Here is a 22874-nt window from a genome sequence, read left to right as displayed (position 1 = left end):
CAGCACCCGCCATCAGTGTGTGAATGTGTGTGTGAAAGGGTGAATGTGGAAATAGTGTCAAAGCGCTTTGAGTTCCTTAAAAAAAAGGTAGAAAAGTGCTATAAAAGTACAACCCAATTACCATTTACATTGAACTGTTCTGTGACAAAAACGATGGCTGTTTACTACCCCTGCCCCTTAGAAAACAGCCTTTGTCGTGTAATCAGGGAATGTCTGAATAAAAGGAAGAAGCGTACAATCTTTCGTCAGAGCTTGCCGGAGACTGTGCAAGGGTAAAGCCCGGACGTTTCCCCTCAATTGAGCCAAATTGAATTCTGTCTCTGTTTAATTCCTTACTTCTTGTCTTGTTCAATAGATGTCATCAGTGTTTAAACCTGACAAGATTGTCAATGAAGGCATCAAAACTATGAATTTGGATTTATGTACGTGACAGAAAAAGGTGAAATAACTGAAAACATGATTTATGTTCTAGTTTCTTCAAAATAGCGCTCTGATTACTGCTTCGCACACTCTTGGCATTCTCTCAATGAGCTTCAAGCACACCTGTGAAGTGAAAACCGTATCAGGCGACTACCTCTTGAAGTTCATGATGATATTCAGTGATAACCGGCTAATAGTCAGTCAATCCCTAATTAAAAACCCAATCGTTTTCCCCTTGGCCTCAGTCTGGACCCCCTCTCCAGAGGCCCAGGCTTAGACTGAAGGTGTGAATCTGTTAACAAATGAAGAAATAATTCCCAAGAAAAATAGCACGTCTGGTGGTGATTTGGCTTCAAGCGGGAAGATGTTGAACAGACAACTGTAAGATGTCTGTAAGGCGCGCCGGAATTTGTCAGACCCGTCAGCGATCCTGTTCTGTCTCCCTGTAATGTTGGTCTGCTCTTGAATGGGATTGTGTTGAATATCTTAATTTCCTCTTCGGGATTATTAAAGTATTTCTGATTCTGATTATATTTGGGTCCATAAAGTACAATATCTACATGTCACTTAAGTGTTTTTCCACTCACGCAAAGCCCCGTCGTGGATGACAGCCGACATGCTGGTGATCAGCTTGGCGCAGGTGTCGCTCATGGAGGGCCGGGTCACGCTCTTGGCCGCCTCGTGACAGCGGTACCGCTCGTACGTCTGCTTCCTGGCGTCGGAGGCCTGATCCCCGGCGTTGAACATCTCCAAGGAGGAGTGGCGAGGCATCAGGGCGATCTGGAGAACCAAGACCAGAGGAGTCAGCAAAGAGAAGAGGACCAGGAGGGGGAGGAAGGTCCTCACCGAGTCCATCAGGAGGACGGCGTTGGCGGCGCCGTTGATGACGTTGTTGGCGTCCTGATAGCGTCTGAAGTCCAAGCGGATGGTGTAGGTCACGCTTGTCTCCAGACACACGGGCTGAGGAGGGACCATGAACCTGAAAGGACAAGTGGAAAGTACTCAGTCCACAACTTTATTTTTTTTTTAGTTGCAGTTTTACCATCAATAGTTGTGTTACGGATAAATATGGTCAAACACACATGTAGTCTCCAGGCAAAAGCTTTAGGGCAGTGGTCCCCAACCTTTTTGTAGCTGCAGACCGGTCAACGCTTGATAATTTGTCCCGCGGCCCGGCGAGGGGGGATTTTTATTTTATTTTTTTGTCATGAAAAAGGGAGTTTTTTGGGGTTGGTGCACTAATTGTAAGTGTATCTTGTGTTTTTATGTTGATTTAATGAAAAAATTAAAAAATTATACAAAAAATTCATTAAGAAATTATTCTGCGGCCCGGTGGTTGGGGGCCACTGCTTTAGGGAACATTCTTACCTGCAGTACCAAGTGTAAAAATAATGCAGTAAACATGTTGAACAAGTTAACTAACACAGTACATGTGTAAAAATGTGATCACTACTACAGTACATGTGTACAAATAAGATCACTATTACAATAAATGTGTAAAAATATGATCACTACTATAGTACATGTGTAAAAATAAGATCACTATTACAGTAAATGTGTAAAAACATGATCACTACTATAGTACATGTGTAAAAATATGATCACTACTATAGTACATGTGTAAAAATATGATCACTACTATAGTACATGTGTAAAAATATGATCACTACTATAGTACATGTGTAAAAACATGATCACTACTATAGTACATGTGTAAAAACATGATCACTACTATAGTACATGTGTAAAAATATGATCACTACTATAGTACATGTGTAAAAATATGATCACTACTATAGTACATGTGTAAAAATAAGATCACTATTACAGTAAATGTGTAAAAACATGATCACTACTATAGTACATGTGTAAAAATATGATCACTACTATAGTACATGTGTAAAAATATGATCACTACTATAGTACATGTGTAAAAATATGATCACTACTATAGTACATGTGTAAAAATATGATCACTACTATAGTACATGTGTAAAAATATGATCACTACTATAGTACATGTGTAAAAATAAGATCACTATTACAGTAAATGTGTAAAAACATGATCACTACTATAGTACATGTGTAAAAATATGATCACTACTATAGTACATGTGTAAAAATATGATCACTACTATAGTACATGTGTAAAAATATGATCACTACTATAGTACATGTGTAAAAATATGATCACTACTATAGTACATGTGTAAAAACATGATCACTACTATAGTACATGTGTAAAAACATGATCACTACTATAGTACATGTGTAAAAATATGATCACTACTATAGTACATGTGTAAAAATATGATCACTACTATAGTACATGTTTAAAAATATGATCACTACTATAGTACATGTGTAAAAACATGATCACTACTATAGTACATGTGTAAAAACATGATCACTACTATAGTACATGTGTAAAAATATGATCACTACTATAGTACATGTGTAAAAATATGATCACTACTATAGTACATGTGTAAAAATAAGATCACTATTACAGTAAATGTGTAAAAACATGATCACTACTATAGTGCATGTGTAAAAATATGATCACTACTATAGTACATGTGTAAAAATATGATCACTACTATAGTACATGTGTAAAAATATGATCACTACTATAGTACATGTGTAAAAACATGATCACTACTATAGTACATGTGTAAAAACATGATCACTACTATAGTACATGTGTAAAAATATGATCACTACTATAGTACATGTGTAAAAATATGATCACTACTATAGTACATGTGTAAAAATATGATCACTACTATAGTACATGTGTAAAAATATGATCACTACTATAGTAAATGTGTAAAAATATGATCACTACTATAGTACATGTGTAAAAACATGATCACTACTATAGTACATGTGTAAAAACATGATCACTACTATAGTACATGTGTAAAAATATGATCACTACTATAGTACATGTGTAAAAATATGATCACTACTATAGTACATGTGTAAAAATAAGATCACTATTACAGTAAATGTGTAAAAACATGATCACTACTATAGTACATGTGTAAAAATATGATCACTACTATAGTACATGTGTAAAAATATGATCACTACTATAGTACATGTGTAAAAATATGATCACTACTATAGTACATGTGTAAAAACATGATCACTACTATAGTACATGTGTAAAAACATGATCACTACTATAGTACATGTGTAAAAATATGATCACTACTATAGTACATGTGTAAAAATATGATCACTACTATAGTACATGTGTAAAAATAAGATCACTATTACAGTAAATGTGTAAAAACATGATTACTACTATAGTACATGTGTAAAAATATGATCACTACTATAGTACATGTGTAAAAATATGATCACTACTATAGTACATGTGTAAAAACATGATCACTACTATAGTACATGTGTAAAAATATGATCACTACTATAGTACATGTGTAAAAATATGATCACTACTATAGTACATGTGTAAAAACATGATCACTACTATAGTACATGTGTAAAAATATGATCACTACTATAGTACATGTGTAAAAATATGATCACTACTATAGTACATGTGTAAAAACATGATCACTACTATAGTACATGTGTAAAAACATGATCACTACTATAGTACATGTGTAAAAATATGATCACTACTATAGTACATGTGTAAAAATATGATCACTACTATAGTACATGTGTAAAAATAAGATCACTATTACAGTAAATGTGTAAAAACATGATCACTACTATAGTACATGTGTAAAAACATGATCACTACTATAGTACATGTGTAAAAATATGATCACTACTATAGTACATGTGTAAAAACATGATCACTACTATAGTACATGTGTAAAAACATGATCACTACTATAGTACATGTGTAAAAATATGATCACTACTATAGTACATGTGTAAAAATAGGATCACTACTATAGTACATGTGTAAAAATATGATCACTACTATAGTACATGTGTAAAAATATGATCACTACTATAGTACATGTGTAAAATAAGATCACTATTACAGTAAATGTGTAAAAACATGATTACTACTATAGTACATGTGTAAAAATATGATCACTACTATAGTACATGTGTAAAAATATGATCACTACTATAGTACATGTGGAAAAACATGATCACTACTATAGTACATGTGTAAAAATATGATCACTACTATAGTACATGTGTAAAAATATGATCACTACTATAGTACATGTGTAAAAACATGATCACTACTATAGTACATGTGTAAAAATATGATCACTACTATAGTACATGTGTAAAAATATGATCACTACTATAGTACATGTGTAAAAACATGATCACTACTATAGTACATGTGTAAAAATATGATCACTACTATAGTACATGTGTAAAAATATGATCACTACTATAGTACATGTGTAAAAACATGATCACTACTATAGTACATGTGTAAAAACATGATCACTACTATAGTACATGTGTAAAAATATGATCACTACTATAGTACATGTGTAAAAATATGATCACTACTATAGTACATGTGTAAAAATAAGATCACTATTACAGTAAATGTGTAAAAACATGATCACTACTATAGTACATGTGTAAAAATATGATCACTACTATAGTACATGTGTAAAAATATGATCACTACTATAGTACATGTGTAAAAACATGATCACTACTATAGTACATGTGTAAAAACATGATCACTACTATAGTACATGTGTAAAAATATGATCACTACTATAGTACATGTGTAAAAATATGATCACTACTATAGTACATGTGTAAAAATAAGATCACTATTACAGTAAATGTGTAAAAACATGATTACTACTATAGTACATGTGTAAAAATATGATCACTACTATAGTACATGTGTAAAAATATGATCACTACTATAGTACATGTGTAAAAACATGATCACTACTATAGTACATGTGTAAAAATATGATCACTACTATAGTACATGTGTAAAAATATGATCACTACTATAGTACATGTGTAAAAACATGATCACTACTATAGTACATGTGTAAAAATATGATCACTACTATAGTACATGTGTAAAAATATGATCACTACTATAGTACATGTGTAAAAACATGATCACTACTATAGTACATGTGTAAAAACATGATCACTACTATAGTACATGTGTAAAAATATGATCACTACTATAGTACATGTGTAAAAATATGATCACTACTATAGTACATGTGTAAAAATAAGATCACTATTACAGTAAATGTGTAAAAACATGATCACTACTATAGTACATGTGTAAAAACATGATCACTACTATAGTACATGTGTAAAAACATGATCACTACTATAGTACATGTGTAAAAACATGATCACTACTATAGTACATGTGTAAAAATATGATCACTACTATAGTACATGTGTAAAAATAGGATCACTACTATAGTACATGTGTAAAAACATGATCACTACTATAGTACATGTGTAAAAATATGATCACTACTATAGTACATGTGTAAAAACATGATCACTACTATAGTACATGTGTAAAAACATGATCACTACTATAGTACATGTGTAAAAACATGATCACTACTATAGTACATGTGTAAAAACATGATCACTACTATAGTACATGTGTAAAAACATGATCACTACTATAGTACATGTGTAAAAATATGATCACTACTATAGTACATGTGTAAAAACATGATCACTACTATAGTACATGTGTAAAAACATGATCACTACTATAGTACATGTGTAAAAATATGATCACTACTATAGTACATGTGTAAAAATAGGATCACTACTATAGTACATGTGTTTAAACAAGTTAAACAAGTTATTACATGTGTAAATATGTTACTTATTATGGTGTAAGTGTAAAAAAAAGTTGAGTACAAAAGTTAAAATAGGTTAACTACTGTAGTATCCATCCATTTCCATCTTTTTCCGCTTATCCGAGGTCGGGTCGCGGGGGCAACAGCCTAAGCAGGGAAGCCCAGACTTCCCTCTCCCCAGCCACTTGGTACAGCTCTGCCTGGGGGGATCCCAAGGCATTCCCAAGCCACCCGAGAGACATAGTCTTCCCAATGTGTCCTGGGTCTTCCCCGTGGCCTCCTTTCGGTCGGATGTGCCCTAAACACCTCCCTAGGGAGGCGTTCGGGTGGCATCCTGACCAGATGCCCGAACCACCTCATCTGGCTCCTCTCCATGTGGAGGAGCAGCGGCTTTACTTTGAGTTCCTCCCGGATGGCAGAGCTTCTCACCCTATCTCTAAGGGAGGAAACAGGAAACTCATTTGGGCCGCTTGTACCCGTGATCTTATCCTTTCGGTCATGACCCAAAGCTCATGACCATAGGTGAGGATGAGAACGTAGATCGACCGGTAAATTGAGAGCTTTGCCTTCAGGCTCAGCTCCTTCTTTACCACAACGGATCGATACAACGTCCGCATTACTGAAGACGCCGCACCGATCCGCCTGTCGATCTCACGATCCACTCTTCCCTCACTCGTGAACAAGACTCCTAGGTACTTGAACTCCTCCACTTGGGGCAGGGTCTCCTCCCCAACCCGGAGATGGCATTCCACCCTTTTCCGGGCGAGGACCATGGACTCGGACTTGGAGGTGCTGATTCTCATTCCGGTCGCTTCACACTCGGCTGCGAACCGATCCAGTGAGAGCTGAAGATCCTGGCCAGTTGAAGCCATCAGGACCACATCATGTTCAAAAAGCAGAGACCTAATCCTGCGGTCACCAAACCGGAACCCCTCAACGCCTTGACTGCGCCTAGAAATTCTGTCCATAAAAGTTATGAACAGAATGGGTGACAAAGGACAGCCTTGGCGGAGTCCAACCCTCACTGGAAATGTGTCCGACTTACTGCCGGCAATGCGGACCAAGTTCTGACACTGATCATACAGGGAGTGGACCGCCACAATAAGACAGTCCGATACCCCATACTCTCTGAGCACTCCCCACAGGACTTCCCGAGGGACACGGTCCAATGCCTTCTCCAAGTCCACAAAGCACATGTAGACTGGTTGGGCAAACTCCCATGCACCCTCAAGAACCCTGCCGAGAGTATAGAGCTGGTCCACAGTTCCACCACCAGGACAAAAACCACACTGTTCCTGCTGGTTCTGAGTTTTGGACTGACATTAGCTTCAGTAGAAAGTGTGCGGTGAGTAGAAAGGTAAATAATGGATGGATGGTGTACATGTGACACAAACCTTGCTCCAGCCGGCAGGGAGACGACCATCTTGTCGTCATTGGGGATGGTGTTTCCACAAGGGCTGCTGGTGGGGATGGGCCCTGGTCTTACTATTGTTATCCTCACCTCTTCCCAGTCTCTGGGCATCTGGAATAATAAAGCCGGGACGTGAGGAGAAGGCACGGGCGTCGTGTTGGTACAGGAAGTCACCTGTGCACACCTGCGATTCGTAGCGGATGAGTAGGTCGTATTCCATGGAGTAAGCCACGTTGCTGATGAGGAACTCCAAAGTTCCTCCTTCTGGTACCCGAGCGAACCCGCTTCCTGTCCATGTTGCCGGGCGGCCCGCCTGGTGCTCCCTGGTCTCCACTGTGCACCCCTGATGCGTAAGTTCAGTTTTAAATATCATCCGTGACATACACTACATTCCAAAAGTATTTGGCCACCCATCCAAATAATCAGAATCAGGTGTCCTAATCACTGGGCCCGGTGTATCAAATCAAGCACTTAGGCATGGGAACTGTTTCTCCAAACATGTTTGAAAGAACGGGTCGCTCTCAGTGATTTCCAGCGTGGAATTGTCATATGGCCCAAGTTGCCATGGTAACTTGAAATGTTCCCGATTTAAAATGCGAGACCTTTCTGACGGTATAACATATGTGGGGGTCCGCTGGTCGGTTCGTCTCGTATTAAACAAAAGGTGTTTCGGTTTGTTCGTGAATAGCATTGCCATGGCAACTTGAAATGGTCCCAATTTAAAATGCGCCCATCGGCGGAAACGAGACCTTTCCAACGGTATAACATATGTGGGGGTCTGTTGGCCGGTTCGTCTCTGTAACGCCGGTTCGGCATCGTGGTACCGGGTTCGATTCCCTCGTTGATGCGTCAAACGAAGAACACAACAAAAGTAGGATCTAACAAATTTATTAACAGAAGGTGAGCTCTGAACAAAAACACTGGAGCTAATAAAAAGGGAAACAAAAGACGCCAGCGTGAAAGCTAGGAAATATAAAGAACTAAGACTTGGCACGAAGGCATAAAAAGTAAAAACAAAGATGATTAGCATGTGAGCTAAAGATGACTAGGTGGCTGAGCTAATGAGCTAGCGAGAAAAGCATACCTGACGTTACGTTGCGTGAAAACAAACTAGAGTCCCAGAAAGAATAAACAGAAGAGGCTGGCTTATAAAGGGAAGGTGATTAGCAGAGAACAGGTGTGCAGGAACCGGGAGTAACAGCTGAAACTAATAAGTAACCATGGTGATGGACTAAACGGGAAATAAACGGATCAAACGGAGAATGAGAACAAAGATGGAAAAATAAACAATAATATGTGAAGATCCGAGTCACGGATCGCAACAGTCTCGTATTAAACAAAATGTGTTTTAGTTTGTTCGCGAATAGCGTTGCCATGGTAACTTGAAATGTTCCCAATTTAAAGTACACCTATCGGCACAAACGAGACCTTTCCGACGGTATAACATATGTGGGGGTCCGTTGGCCAGGTTTGTCTCTTATAAAACAAAAGGTGTTTTAGTTTTTTTGCTAATAGCGTTGCCATGGTAACTTGAAATGTTCCCGATTTAAAATGCGGCCATCGTCGCGAATGAGACCTTTCCGGCGGTATAACATATGTGGGGGTCCGTTGGCCGGTTTGTCTCGTATTAAACAAAATGTGTTTTAGTGTGTTCGCGAATAGCGTTGCCATGGTAACTTGAAATATTCCCAATTTAAAATGCACCCATCAGCACAAACGAGACCCTGCCGACGGTATAACATATGTGGGGGTCCACTGGTCGGTTCGTCTTGTATTAAACAAAAGGTGTTTTAGTTTGTTGGCGAATAGCGTTGCCATGGTAACTTGAATTCTTCCCAATTTAAAATGTGCCCATCGGCACAAACAAGACCTTTCCGACGGTATAACATATGTGGGGGTCCGTTGGCCGGTTCATCTCGTATTAAACAAAAGGTGTTTTAGTTAGTTCGTGAATAGCGTTGCCATGGTAACATGAAATGTTCCCAATTTAATATGCGCCCATCGGCACATATGAGACCTTTCCGACGGTATAACATATGTGGGGGTCCGCTGGTTTGTTCGTCTCGCATTAAACAAAAGGTGTTTTGGTTTGTTTGTGAATAGCGTTGCCATGGTAACTTGGAATATTCCCAATTTAAAATGCGTCCATCGGCGCAAGCAAGACCTTTCTGACGGTATAACATATGTGGGGGTCCGCTGGCCGGTTCATCTCGTATTAAACAAAAGGCGTTTTAGTTTTTTCGTGAATAGCGTTGCCATGGTAACATGAAATGTTCCCAATTTAATATGCGCCCATCGGCGCATATGAGACCTTTCTGATGGTATAACATATGTGGGGGTCCGCTGGTTTGTTCGTCTCGCATTAAACAAAAGGTGTTTTGGTTTGTTTGTGCATAGCGTTGCCATGGTAACTTGAAATGTTCCCAATTTAAAATACGCCTATCGGCGCAAACAAGACCTTCCTGAAGGCATAACATATGTGGGGGTCCGCTGGCCGGTTCATCTCGTATTAAACAAAAGGCGTTTTAGTTTGTTTGCTAATAGCGTTGCCATGGTAACTTGAAATGTTCCCAATTTAAAATGCGCCCATCGGCGCAAACAAGACCTTTCCGGCGGTATAACATATGTGGGGGTCCACTGGCTGGTTCGTCTCGCATTAAACAAAAGATGTTTTGGTTTGCTCGTGAATAGCGTTGCCATGGTAACATGAAATGTTCCCAATTTAAAATGCGCCCATCGGCACAAACGAGATCTTTCTGACGGTATAACATATGTGGGGGTCCGCTGGTTTGTTTGTCTCGCATTAAACAAAAGGTGTTTTGGTTTGTTCGTGAATAGCGTTGCCATGGTAACTTGAAATGTTCCCGATTTAAAATGGGCTAATCAGCGCCAACAAGACCTTTCCGACGGTATATCATATGTGGGGCTACATAGGCCGGTTCGTCTAGTAGTGGCGTTAAGAGAAATGTGTTGGAACTATAAAGTCCGAAGTCTATCGTGTTCAGGTCAGGACTCTGTGCAGGCCAGTCAAGTTCATCCACACCAGAATCTGTCATCCATGTCTTTATGGACCTTGAAGGTTGCTTGCATTGCAGCACGCCCATATTTAGATGCTCTACCCCTTCTCCTGAATAATTTTGAAAACATATCCACAAGTGCAACAAATCCAGTCGGGAAATTTACTCGCTCCTAAATATTCCAAAGTCAACTGTCGGCTTTATTATAAGAAAATGGAAGAGTTTGGGAACAACAGCAACTCAGCCACCAAGTGGTAGGCCATGTAAACTGACAGAGAGAGAGAGGTCGCTGACATTTAGTTGCTACAGAGCTCCAAACTACATGTGACCTTCCAATTAGCCCACGTACAGTACGCAGAGATCTTCGTGGAACGGGGTTCCATGGCCGGGCAGCTACCTCTAAGCCATAAATCGCCAAGTCCAATGCAAAGCGCCGAATGCAGTGGTGTAAAGCATGTCACCTCTGGACGAGTCTGAGTTTTGAGGTTGCCAGGAGAAAGGTACATTTCGGACTGCATTGTGTCGAGTGTGAAAATTGCTGGAGGAGGAATTATGGTGTGGAGTGGTTTTACAGGAGTTGGACTTGGCCCCTTAGTTTTAGTGAAAGGAACTATGAATGCTCCAGGATACCAAAACATTTTGGGACAATTCCATGCTCCCAACTTTTGTGGGAACATGGGGACGGTGTGGCACAGGTGGTAGAGTGGCTGTGCCAGCAACCTGAGGGTTCTAGGTTCAATCCCCACCTTCTACCACCCTAGTCACGTCCGTTGTGTCCTTGAGCAAGACACTTCACCCTTGCTCCTGACGGGTCAAGGTTAGCGCCTTGCATGGCAGCTCCCTCCATCAGTGTGTGAATGTGTGTGTGAATGGGTGAATGTGGAAATAGTGTCAAAGCGCTTTGAGTGCTTTAAAAAGGTAGAAAAGCGCTATACATTTATTTTGAACTGTTCTGTGACCGAAGGCAACGGCTGTTTACAACCTTTTCTTTTAACTGTTTTGTGACAAAAATGATGGCTGTTTACGACCCCCGCCCCTTAGAAACAGCCATTGCCATGTAATCAGTGAAAGTCCAAATAAAAGGAAGAGGCGTACAATCTTTCGTGAGAGCTTGCTGGAGACTGTGCAAGGTTACAGCCCAGACGTTTCTCCTCAATTGAGCCAAATTTGAATTCTGTCACTGTTTGATTCCTTGCTTCTTGTCTTGTTTAATAGATGTCATCAATGTTTGAACACTGAAGGCATCAAAACCCATGACTGAGCACAAAACAGAGTCCATAAAGACTGATGTGGATGAACTTGACTGGCCTGCACAGAGTCCTGACCTGAAACCTGATAGAACACTTTCGGGATGAATTAGAACAGAGACTGAGAGCCAAAATTCCTATAAACACACTTGGCAACCTTGTGGACAGCCTTCCCAGAAGAGTTGAAGCTGTAATAGCTGCAAAATGTGGACCGAAATCATATTGAACCCTACAGGTTAGGAATGGGATGGCACTTCAAGTCCATATGTGAGTCAAGGCAGGTGGCCAAATACTTTTGGCAACGTGGTGTATATTTAGTGGCGTGTTTGTCGCACGAAACTCACCTGACCCATTTTGGCCGACTCGGCTTCGTACAGAAAGTGGTCCAGAGACATGAAGAAATAGCCAGACTCCACCTGTGTGCACTGGCGTCCTGTCATGTGACTTCGGCAGCGACACTGCCCGCTGTCCATGGAGCATCTGTGGCCGACACAGTGTTAGGTGACACCTCTGAACAATTCATAACATGTTACTAATTACTAAAGATGTTTACATACAAACCCCGTTTCCATATGAGTTGGGAAATTGTGTTAGATGTAAATATAAACAGAATACAATGATTTGTAGATCCTTTTCAAGCCATATTCAGTTGAATATGCTACAAAGACAACATATTTGATGTTCAAATTCAAAAATTTAAATTTTTTTTTTGCAAATAATAATTAACTTGGAATTTCATGGCTGCAACACGTGCCAAAGTAGTTGGGAAAGGGCATGTTCACCACTTTATTTTAACAACACTCAATAAACGTTTGGGAACTGAGGAAACTAATTGTTGAAGCTTCTTCTTTCTTCTTTCTCATTCTTGTTTTATGTAGAGCTTCAGTCGTTCAACAGTCTCCGCTGTCCTATTTTACGCTTCATAATGCGCCACACATTTTCCATGGGAGACAGGTCTGGACTGCAGGCGGGCCAGGAAAGTACCCGCACTCTTTTAATACGAAGCCATGCTTTTGTGGCTCGGCATTCCATCCATCCATTTTCCTACCACTTATTCCCTTTTGGGGTCGTGAGGGGTGCTGGCGCCTATCTCAGCTACAATTGGGCGGAAGGCGGTTTACACCCTGGACAAGTTTCTACCTCATTGCAGGGCCAACACGGATAGACAGACAACATTCACACTCACATTCACACACTTAGTGTTGCCAATCAACATATCCCCGTTGATATCGGATCGATATCAGCGGATTAATCACTGAATAGAGAACTGGGGGTGGGATTAAATAAATGATGTTCTTCCCACTTACTTTCAGGCAAAACTGGACAATCGTGCATTACATACTATACATCAGTGGTCCCCAACCACCGGGCCGCGGCTCGATTGGTACCGGGCCGCAAAATAATTTTATTTTATTTTTATTTTTTTTATTAAATCAACATAAAAAACACGAGATACACTTACAATTAAAGCTGCAAGCAGCATTGGTCGGGTCTGCCTTTGGCTGCTGCCCCCGAGACCCACGGCCGGATAAGTGTTAGAAGACGCCTTGGAGCCACTATTTTGAGAATCTAATGCATTGTGAAAGTAATGCAGTTGTTGTATTGAAGTGAAAATATCAAACTTCCTGTTGATTTCTGCTAAAGTATGTTAATTATTAAAATGTAGGTCTAAGTGAGACCTACATAGTGTTTTTTGTTTCATGTCTCTCTGACATTCCTACCGGAAGTTACAAGCAGTTTTGTCTGTGTTTTCTTCCTAGGAGCAGTTTGTCCGTGTTGTATTCCTAGCGGGGCGGTAGAGCGCAATTTTGAGTTTTGAGGTTAGCTTTTTTCATCGGATCGCAATTTTTGCAAGATATGTGTGTGTCAAGTTTGGTGAGTATAGAAACATTTTAAGGAGGTCAAATAACAGCTCAAAGAGGCAAAAATTAAATTTTTTAGGAGACTTTGCACAGGGGTTCTTTGAAGGCGCGTAAAATCAAAACCTGAGAACTTATCAAAACTCTGTTCTATACTTTTAATCAGAAGGGTTCAATCTCTCTCCTGTGCGAGTGCGAAGCCAAAACAACTAAAGCACTCAGAGGAGATAATGTTTGAAGAAAGGTGACCGGTTTTTACGAAACTTTTGTTTTGAAGGGGGGATTGCAAACTTCTTGTTGATTTTTGTTGGGGGTTGTCAATCTATGAAATGTAGGTCTAAGCGAGACCTACATAGAGGTTTTTGTTTCATGTCTCTCTGACATTCCTACCGGAAGTTACAAGCAGTTTTGTCTGTGTTTTCTTCCTAGGAGCAGTTTGTCCGTGTTGTATTCCTAGGGGGGCGGTAGAGCGCAATTTTGAGTTTTGAGGTTAGGTTTTTTCATCTGTTCGCAATTTTTGCCAGACCTGATGTGTGTGTCAAGTTTGGTGAGTTTAGAAGCAGTTTAAGGGGGTCAAATAACAGCTCAAAGAGGCAAAAATGACATTTTTTAGGAGACTTTGCACAGGGGTTCTTTGAAGGCGCGTAAAATCAAAACTTGAGAACTTATCAAAACTCTGTTCTATACTTTTAATCAGAAGGGTTCAATCTCTCTCCTGTGCGAGTTTGAAGCCAAAACAACAAACGCACTCAGAGGAGATAATGTTTGAAGAAAGGTGACCGGTTTTTACAAAACTTTTGTTTTGAAGGGGGGATTGCAAACTTCCTGTTGATTTTTGTTGGGGGTTGTCAATCTATGAAATGTAGGTCTAAGCGAGACCTACATAGAGGTTTTTGTTTCATGTCTCTCCGACATTCTTACCGGAAGTTACAAGCAATTTTGTCTGTTTTCTTCCTAGGAGCAGTTTTTTCAGTGTTTAATTCAAAAATAGCGCTAGAGCGCAATTTTGAGTTTTGGGGTTTGGTTTTTTCATTAGATGGCAATATTCGCCAGTCCTTATGTGTGCGCCAAGTTTGGTGACTTTTGAAGCATTTTAAAGGGGTCAAATTACAGCGCAAAGAGGCAAAAATTGCATTTTTTGCAAAAATTCTATTTTGAAGGGTTTTTTGCCAACTTCCTGTAGATTTTTGCTGAAAGAAGTGAGTGTATGAAAATTGGGTCTAAGTCAGACCTACATAGGAGTTTTTGTTTCATGTCGCTATGACATTCCTAACAGAAGTTACATTGCAGTTTTGTCTGTAATTTTTTTCCTAGGGGGCGCTAGAGCGCAATTTTCATTTTGGGGGATTGGTTGCTTAATATGTTGGGAAGGTTTGCTATACCGACGTGTGTGTCAAATTTGGTGAGTTTTGAAGCATGTTAAGGGGGTCAAATTACAGTGCGGAGGTGCGGAATAATAATAAAACACAGCAGTTTCAATAGGGTCCTTGGCCCATGGCAAAGGAGTCCACAGGAGTCGTTTGCCATGGACCAAGGACCCTAATAAAACACACCAGTTTCAATAGGGTCCTTGGCCCATGGCAAAGGACTCCACAGGAGTTAGGGCCATGGACCAAGGACCCTAATTAGTGCACCAACCCCCAAAAAACTCCCCTTTTCATGACAAAAAGGGAGGTTTGTCCCGCCAGGCCGCTGGAAAAATTATCAAGCGTTGACCGGTGGTCCGCAGCTACAAAAAGGATGGGGACCACTGCTATGCATGACGTTTTGCACTCTTGTCAACTTTGTACTTTTTTTTTTTTTTCAATTATCATTGTTTTATGTCATTGCCTGAAATAAATAAATGAATGTAAAATACATTTCAAAAACGAATGATATCAGATATCAAGACCGGATCGGCTGCGAAGAGGTGGCGACTTGTCCGGGGCGTGGCCCGCCTACCGCCCGAATGCAGCTGAGATAGTCTACCGCGACTCCAAAAGGGACAAGCGGTAGAAATGGATGGATGGAAGATCGGATCGGGACACCCGGCCTTCAAACGGCTCGGACCTCATCCAAATTGAGACTTCTGAGCGGGCTCTTAGATCCAAGAGCCAGCTCCAGCTCGTGGGCGCCCAAGACCAGACTTAAAACCAGGGCCCTAAGCTCTGGAACACTTTGCCCCTCCGTGTTAGAACTGCTCCCGCAGTGAAGTTTTTTAAGTCTCGTCTTAAGACCCACTTTTATTCTTTGGCTTTTAACACTTGGTGAGTTCTGTGGTCCTGTGTTTTATTGTTTTAATCGGTTTTACCCTTTAAAATCATTTTTAATCCATCCATCTTCTTCCACTTAGCTGAGGTCGGGTGGCGGGGGCAGCAACCTAAGCAGGGAAGCCCAGACTTTTTATATCTTTTTTATATTGGTTTTATTTTTTTGATTCAGTCATTGGTGGAGCTAAGGATACAATTTGAAGATTGTTTTTAATATTGTCGTGCAGCACTTTGGAAACATTTATGTTGTTTAAATGTGGGGATTGGATTGGACTTCAAAGGGGCCGTCGGAGACTAAACTGCCGTCCAATCAAGCTCCGTTTATTTTCCCACGGCCACTGTAAGCGTCACTCACCGGTTGTCCAGAGCTGCTCCGATGTCGCACTCGCAGCCTCTGCAGCCGTTCACGTCCAGGCTCAGCCCCCAGTGCTCTGGCTGGGACAGATAGTGAAACAGATAATGACAACATGGAGCCGCGTCACTCTATACAAGAAGAGCATGAGTCACACCGTCCTGTAATCTGAAAAAGTAACATTGACAGCGTGGTGGTGTATCATCACCGTCTGCTTCCTGTTATTTGACACTTTGATCATGGAGAAGCAACACTTTAACTCATGTGGGTATACAAACCCTGTTTCCATATGAGTTGGGAAATTGTGTTAGATGTAAATATAAACAGAATACAATGATTTGTAAATCCTTTTCAACCCATATTCAGTTGAATATGCTACAAAAACAAGATATTTGATGTTCAAATAAAAATTAACTTCGAATTTCATGGCTGCAACACGTGCCAAAGTAGTTGGGAAAGGGCATGTTCACCACTGTGTTACATCACCTTTTCTTTTAACAACACTCAATAAACGTTTGGGAACTGAGGAAACTAATTGTTGAAGCTTTGAAAGTGGAATTCTTTCCCATTCTTGTTTTATGTAGAGCTTCAGTCCTTCAACAGTCCGGGGTCTCCGCTGTCGTATTTTACGCTTCATAATGCGCCACACATTTTCCATGGGAGACAGGTCTGGACTGCAGGCGGGCCAGGAAAGTACCCGCACTCTTTTATTACAAAGCCACGCTGTTGTAACACGTGCTGAATGTGGCTTGGCATTGTCCTGCTGAAATAAGCAGGGGCGTCCATGAAAAAGACGGCACATAAATGGCAGCATATGTTGTTCCAAAACCTGTATGTACCTTTCAGCATTAAAGGTGCCTTCACAGATGTGTAAGTTACCCATGCCTTGGGCACTAATGCACCCCCATACCATCACACATGCTGGCTTTTCAACTTTGCGTCGATAACAGTCTGGATGGTTTGCTTACACAATGTCGAATATTTCCAAAAACAATTTGAAATGTGGACTCGTCAGACCACAGAACACTTTTCCACTCTGCATCAGTCCATCTTAGATGATCTCGGGCCCAGAGAAGCCGGCGGCGTTTCTGGATGTTGTTGATAAATGGCTAACATTTTGCATAGTAGAGCTTTAACTTGCACTTACAGATGTAGCGACGAACTGTATTTAGTGACAGTGGTTTTTGGAAGTGTTCCTGAGCCCATGTGGTGATATCCTTTAGAGATTGATGTCGGTTTTTGATACAGTGCTGTCTGAGGGATGGAAGGTCACGGTCATTCAATTTTGGTTTCCGGCCATGCCGCTTACGTGGAGTGATTTCTCCAGATTCTCTGAACCTTTTGATGATATTATGGAGCGTAGATGTTGAAATCCCTAAATTTCTTGCAATTGCACTTTGAGAAAGGTTGTTCTTAAACTGTTTGACTATTTGCTCACACAGTTGTGGACAAAGGGGTGTACCTCGCCCCATCCTTTCTTGTGAAAGACTGAGCATTTTTTTGGGAAGCTGTTTTTATAGCCAATCATGGCACCCACCTGTTCCCAATTAGCCTGCACACCTGTGGGATGTTCCAAATAAGTGCTTGATGAGCATTCCTCAACTTTATCAGTATTTATCACCACCTTTCCCAACGTCTTTGTCACGTGTTGCTGGCATCAAATTCTAAAAAAAAAAAAAAATGTTTATCAGTTTGAACATCAAATATGTTGTCTTTGTAGCATATTCAACTGAATATGGCTTGAAAAGGATTTGCAAATCATTGTATTCTGTTTATATTTACATCTAACACAATTTCCCAACTCATATGGAAACAAGGCTTGTGATAATGGGATCCTTTTTCTTTTTTAGACCGGCGGTAATGCACACCGAGCTTAAAAAAAATCCCTGCACTAAACTTAGATCCAAGACCCAAGCAGGAGCTCACATTCCTGCCTGCACTATTCCTGGTGTAGTGGGGGTTGGGGGGGGGGGGGACCAGAGGAATGAAATGAGGTTTCTTACCAGACATTGGTCACAGCTGCGTCCGGTGACCAGACGCTTGCAGAAGCAGTCGCCACTGACGGGGTCGCACTGGGTGCTGCCCGCCACCGTGCCGCGGTGGTCGCAGCGGCAAGCTGGAGTGAGGGGGTGGGGGGGGGGGGGATTGACAGATTTAATTATTATGCTTAATTTTGTTGTGATGCCGCGCTGGATGCATTAAACATTGTAACAAGGTTTTCCAAAATAAATAAACTCAACTCATGCAAAAAAAAAATGCCAACATGGCACTGCCATGTTTATTATTGAAGTCACAAAGTGCATCATTTTTATTTTATTTTATTTTTATTTTTTTTTATTAAATCAACACGGTGGTAGAGGGGTTAGTGCGTCTGCCTCACAATACGAAGTTCCTGCAGTCCTGGGTTCAAATCCAGGCTCGGGATCTTTCTGTGTGGAGTTTGCATGTTCTCCCCGTGACTGCGTGGGTTCCCTCCGGGTACTCCGGCTTCCTCCCACCTCCAAAGACATGCACCTGGGGATAGGCCCCTCCCACTTCCAAAGACATGCACCTGGGGATAGGTTGATTGGCAACACTAAATGGTCCCTAGTGTGTGAATGTTGTCTGTCTATCTGTGTTGGCCCTGCGATGAGGTGGCGACTTGTCCAGGGTGTACCCCGCCTTCCGCCCGATTGTAGCTGAGATAGGCGCCAGCGCCCCCCCGCGACCCCGAAAGGGAATAAGCGGTAGAAAATGGATGGATGGATGGATAAATCAACACAAAAACACACAAGATACACTTTCCATCAGTGCATCAACCCCCCCCAAAACAAAACCCCTCCCTCCCCCATCCACACAAAAAAGGGTTGTTTCTTTCTGCTACCAAAATGCTGGTTCCCACAACATATATAACACAGTCTGCAAAGGACACAGTCCCTGAAACACACATGATTGTGTGTGTCGCCGGTCCACCAACACTATCATTAATTACTATTTTTTATGCAATTGTTTTATATGATTTTACTTTCTTTTTTATCCCAAAAAAAAAGTCATTTTATTTTATTAAAAAATAAAAAATAAAAATAAAAATAACCTTATCTTCATCAGACCAGGTTGTTAATGGAATTAGACTTGTCTAAAAGGTTTTTAAAACCAGGTCCAGTCCAGACAATGTCTCAGCAACACACACCCTCATCCATGTACAACAAAAATGAGGGAAACAACAGATTGCATATAAATTATAAACAAAATTACATTTTCATAAACAGCATTTGTGTATCGTCCATATTATGTCCAAGTCAGCTTCAACACACACCTTCATTTTGTACACTCAAAAACAGGGAACACAACAACAGATAGCATATATGTTGCTGTTGTTGCATATCTATAAACATTATTACATTTTCACAATAAGCCTTTAAGGATTTCCCATCTTTTTTCATGTTTTTTGGCATCATTATCGTTGTCAATCATGTATCTTTCTAAAGTTAAAAAATACTGAATAAATGTTTTAAAGAAAGTAATACTAAGTGGCCTTAAAAATAAACCTTTTACCAAGTACTATAATTAAATTGACCAAGTCATGCTTGTCAATAAACTCTCCTAAAATAACAGAAACTACATCAAGCTTCATAAACAAACCAATCCAAAAAGAAGACACAATAATACAATACCGAAACAAATGCAGGGTGGATTCAGATTCCTGACAGCAAAAGCGGCAATCATCTGACTCAGTCATATTCCATAGTTTTAACATTTTCCCCGTGGGTAAGAAGTTATACAGAATTTTAATTTGAAAATAACGGTTTTGCACATGGATAGTAGTTTTGTAGATTAGTTTGAATATGGCATCCCACGGCAACGGGCAGTCCAAAAAGTCCTCCCATAATTTTTTTGCATAATTTTTTGTAACCAGTCTCAAAACAGCAGCTTGGAATTTGGAACATGCTCTCCCTGAGAGAGCATGAGGAGGTTAAAGTGGGCGGGGTTTACAGGGGGTGTAAATTGTAGCATCCGGTAAGAGTTAGTGCTGCAAGGGGTTCTGGGTATTTGTTCTGTTGTGTTTATGTTGTGTTACGGTGCGGATGTTCTCCCGAAATGTGTTTCGTTTGATTGATTACTTTTATTAGTAGATTGCACAGTTCAGTACATATTCCGTACAATTGACCACTAAATGGTAACACCCCAATAAGTTTTTCAACTTGTCCACGTTAATCAATTCATGGTTTGTCATTCTTGTTTGGTGTGGGTTCACAGTGTGGCGCATATTTGTAACAGCGTTAAAGTTGTTTATACGGCCACCCTCAGTGTGACCTGTATGGTTGTTGAGCAAGTATGCCTTGCATTCATTTGTGTGTGTGAAAAGCCATAGATATTATGTGATTGGGCCGGCACGCAAATGCAGTGCCTTTAAGGCACGCCCCCAATATTGTTGTCTAGGTGGAAATCGGGAGGAATTCCGGAGAATGGTTGCCTGGGGAAATTTTCGGGAGGGGTTCTGAAAATCGTGAGGGTTGGCAAGTATGACTGGGAGACACAACTGCTCTGTACTTCTCCCTACGTCCGTGTACCACTTCGTACAGCGGCATTTTAAAAAGTCAGAAATTTAACTTTTTGAAACGGATAACTTCCAATATTACATTTTAAAGCATTTATCGTCAGTCCGATATTATCGGACATCTCTCGTATAAAGTCAACTTGTTTTTCCACTCTACTGGTACTTAGTTGTTCATTTATTATTAATGTTCATTGTTCCCATCCTTGTGAACACACCGTTCACGAGGATGGTGGGGGAAGAGGAAGTTTTGTTATGTTTTGTTATGTGCACACCGAGGGAATATGTGTCGGAATTGGGTTGATTTTTAGCATAAGATTGGCAAGAAAAAATAAAAATAGCGTCAGACTTTGTTTGTTTTCTGCAGGCCGCACTACATTATATAATTTTCATTTATTTTCACTAGAGCTGTCCGATAATGGCTTTTTTGCCGATATCCGATATTCTGATATTTTCCAATTCTTAATTACCCATTCCGATATCAACCGATACCGATACATACAGTCGTGGAATTAACACATTATTATGCCTAATTTTGTTGTGATGCCCCGCTGGATGCATTAAACAATGTAACAAGGTTTTCCAAAATAAATTAACTCAAGTTATGAGAAAAAATGTCAACCTTTATTATTGTATATATTGTATATTATATTATATTGTATATTATTATTGTATATTATACAACGTGCATTATTTTTTTTTAACATGCCTCAAAACAGCAGCTTGGAATTTGGGGACATGCTCCCCCTGAGAGAGCATGAGGAGGTTGAGGTGGGCGGGGTTTATAGGGGATAGCGGGGGGGGTTTCCTGTAAGAGTTAGTGTTGCAAGGGGTTCTGGGTATTCGTTCTGTTGTGTTTATGTTGTGTTACGGTGCGGATGTTCTCCCGAAATGTGGTTGTAATTCTTGTTTGGTGTGGGTTCACAGTGTGGTGCATATTTGTAACAGTGTTAAAGTTGTTTATACGGCCACCCTCAGTGTGACCTGTATGGCTGTTGACCAAGTATTCCTTGCATTCACTTGTGTGTGTGAAAAGCCGATGGAATATGGATATTATGTGATTAGGCCGGCACGCAAGGGCTGTGCCTTCAAGGTTTAGGGCGCTCTGTACTTCTAGATATCTAGATTTCAATCAATATAGCCCTGAATCACTAGTGTCTCAAAGGGCTGCACAAACCACAACATAAACCACTATACAGCGACATTTTAATATCGATAATATCGGCAGTCCGATATTATCGGACATCTCTAGTTGGAAATGTAATATTTATTGTCAAAAATTGGCAAAACTCATAGAAAAATGCATGGATAGAGAGAACCATTGTTTTCCAGCGGACATCTTTTGCACGATCTTAAGGTAAATACCATCGAAGTATCGGATTTAAAGGCCTACTGAAATGAGATGTTCTTATTTAAACAGGGATAGCAGGTCCATTCTATGTGTCATACTTGATCATTTCGTGATATTGCCATATTTTCGCTGAAAGGATTTAGTAGAGAAAATTGACGATTAAGTTTGCAACTTTTGGTCACTAATAAAAAAGCCTTGCTTGTACTGGAAGTAGCAGACGATGTGCGCGTGACGTCACGGGTTGTGGAGTTCCTCACATCTGAACATTGTTTACAATCATGGCCACCAGCAGCAAGAGCTATTCGGACCGAGAAAGCAAAAAATTTCCCCATTAATTTGAGCGAGGATGAAAGATTCGTGGATGAGAAAAGTTAGAGTGAAACACAAAAAAAAAAAAAAAAGGCGACGGCTCCAGGCGGCGGCAGTGGGACCGTTTCAGATGTAATTAGACACATTTACTAGGATAATTCTGGAAGATCTCTTATCTGCTTATTGTTTTAAAGGGGAACATTATCAACAAACCTATGCAAGCGTCAATATATACCTTGATGTTGCAGAAAAAAGACCATGTATTTTTTTTACCGATTTCCGAACTCTAAATGGGTGAATTTT

General features: G+C 40.3%; 1 protein-coding gene across 3 annotated transcripts in view; it reads right to left on the bottom strand.

Moving 5' to 3' along the window:
- Positions 1 to 22874, bottom strand: part of lamb2 (laminin, beta 2 (laminin S)) — a 170397-nt gene that overhangs the window by 56824 nt on the left and 90699 nt on the right. For all 3 annotated transcript variants that reach the window (XM_061904874.1, XM_061904873.1, XM_061904875.1), the window contains 7 exons: positions 18381 to 18493; positions 16381 to 16460; positions 12262 to 12397; positions 7838 to 7996; positions 7637 to 7764; positions 1267 to 1399; positions 1008 to 1200 (listed from right to left, as the gene is read on the bottom strand). In XM_061904874.1, the coding sequence (XP_061760858.1) occupies positions 1008 to 1200; positions 1267 to 1399; positions 7637 to 7764; positions 7838 to 7996; positions 12262 to 12397; positions 16381 to 16460; positions 18381 to 18493 (942 nt within the window). The remainder of the gene's footprint in view (positions 1 to 1007; positions 1201 to 1266; positions 1400 to 7636; positions 7765 to 7837; positions 7997 to 12261; positions 12398 to 16380; positions 16461 to 18380; positions 18494 to 22874) is intronic.

Source organism: Nerophis ophidion, linkage group LG06 (assembly GCF_033978795.1).
Source record: "Nerophis ophidion isolate RoL-2023_Sa linkage group LG06, RoL_Noph_v1.0, whole genome shotgun sequence".
In the NCBI taxonomy this organism is placed as follows: domain Eukaryota; kingdom Metazoa; phylum Chordata; class Actinopteri; order Syngnathiformes; family Syngnathidae; genus Nerophis; species Nerophis ophidion.
This window is presented reverse-complemented; position numbering and strand designations above follow the sequence as displayed.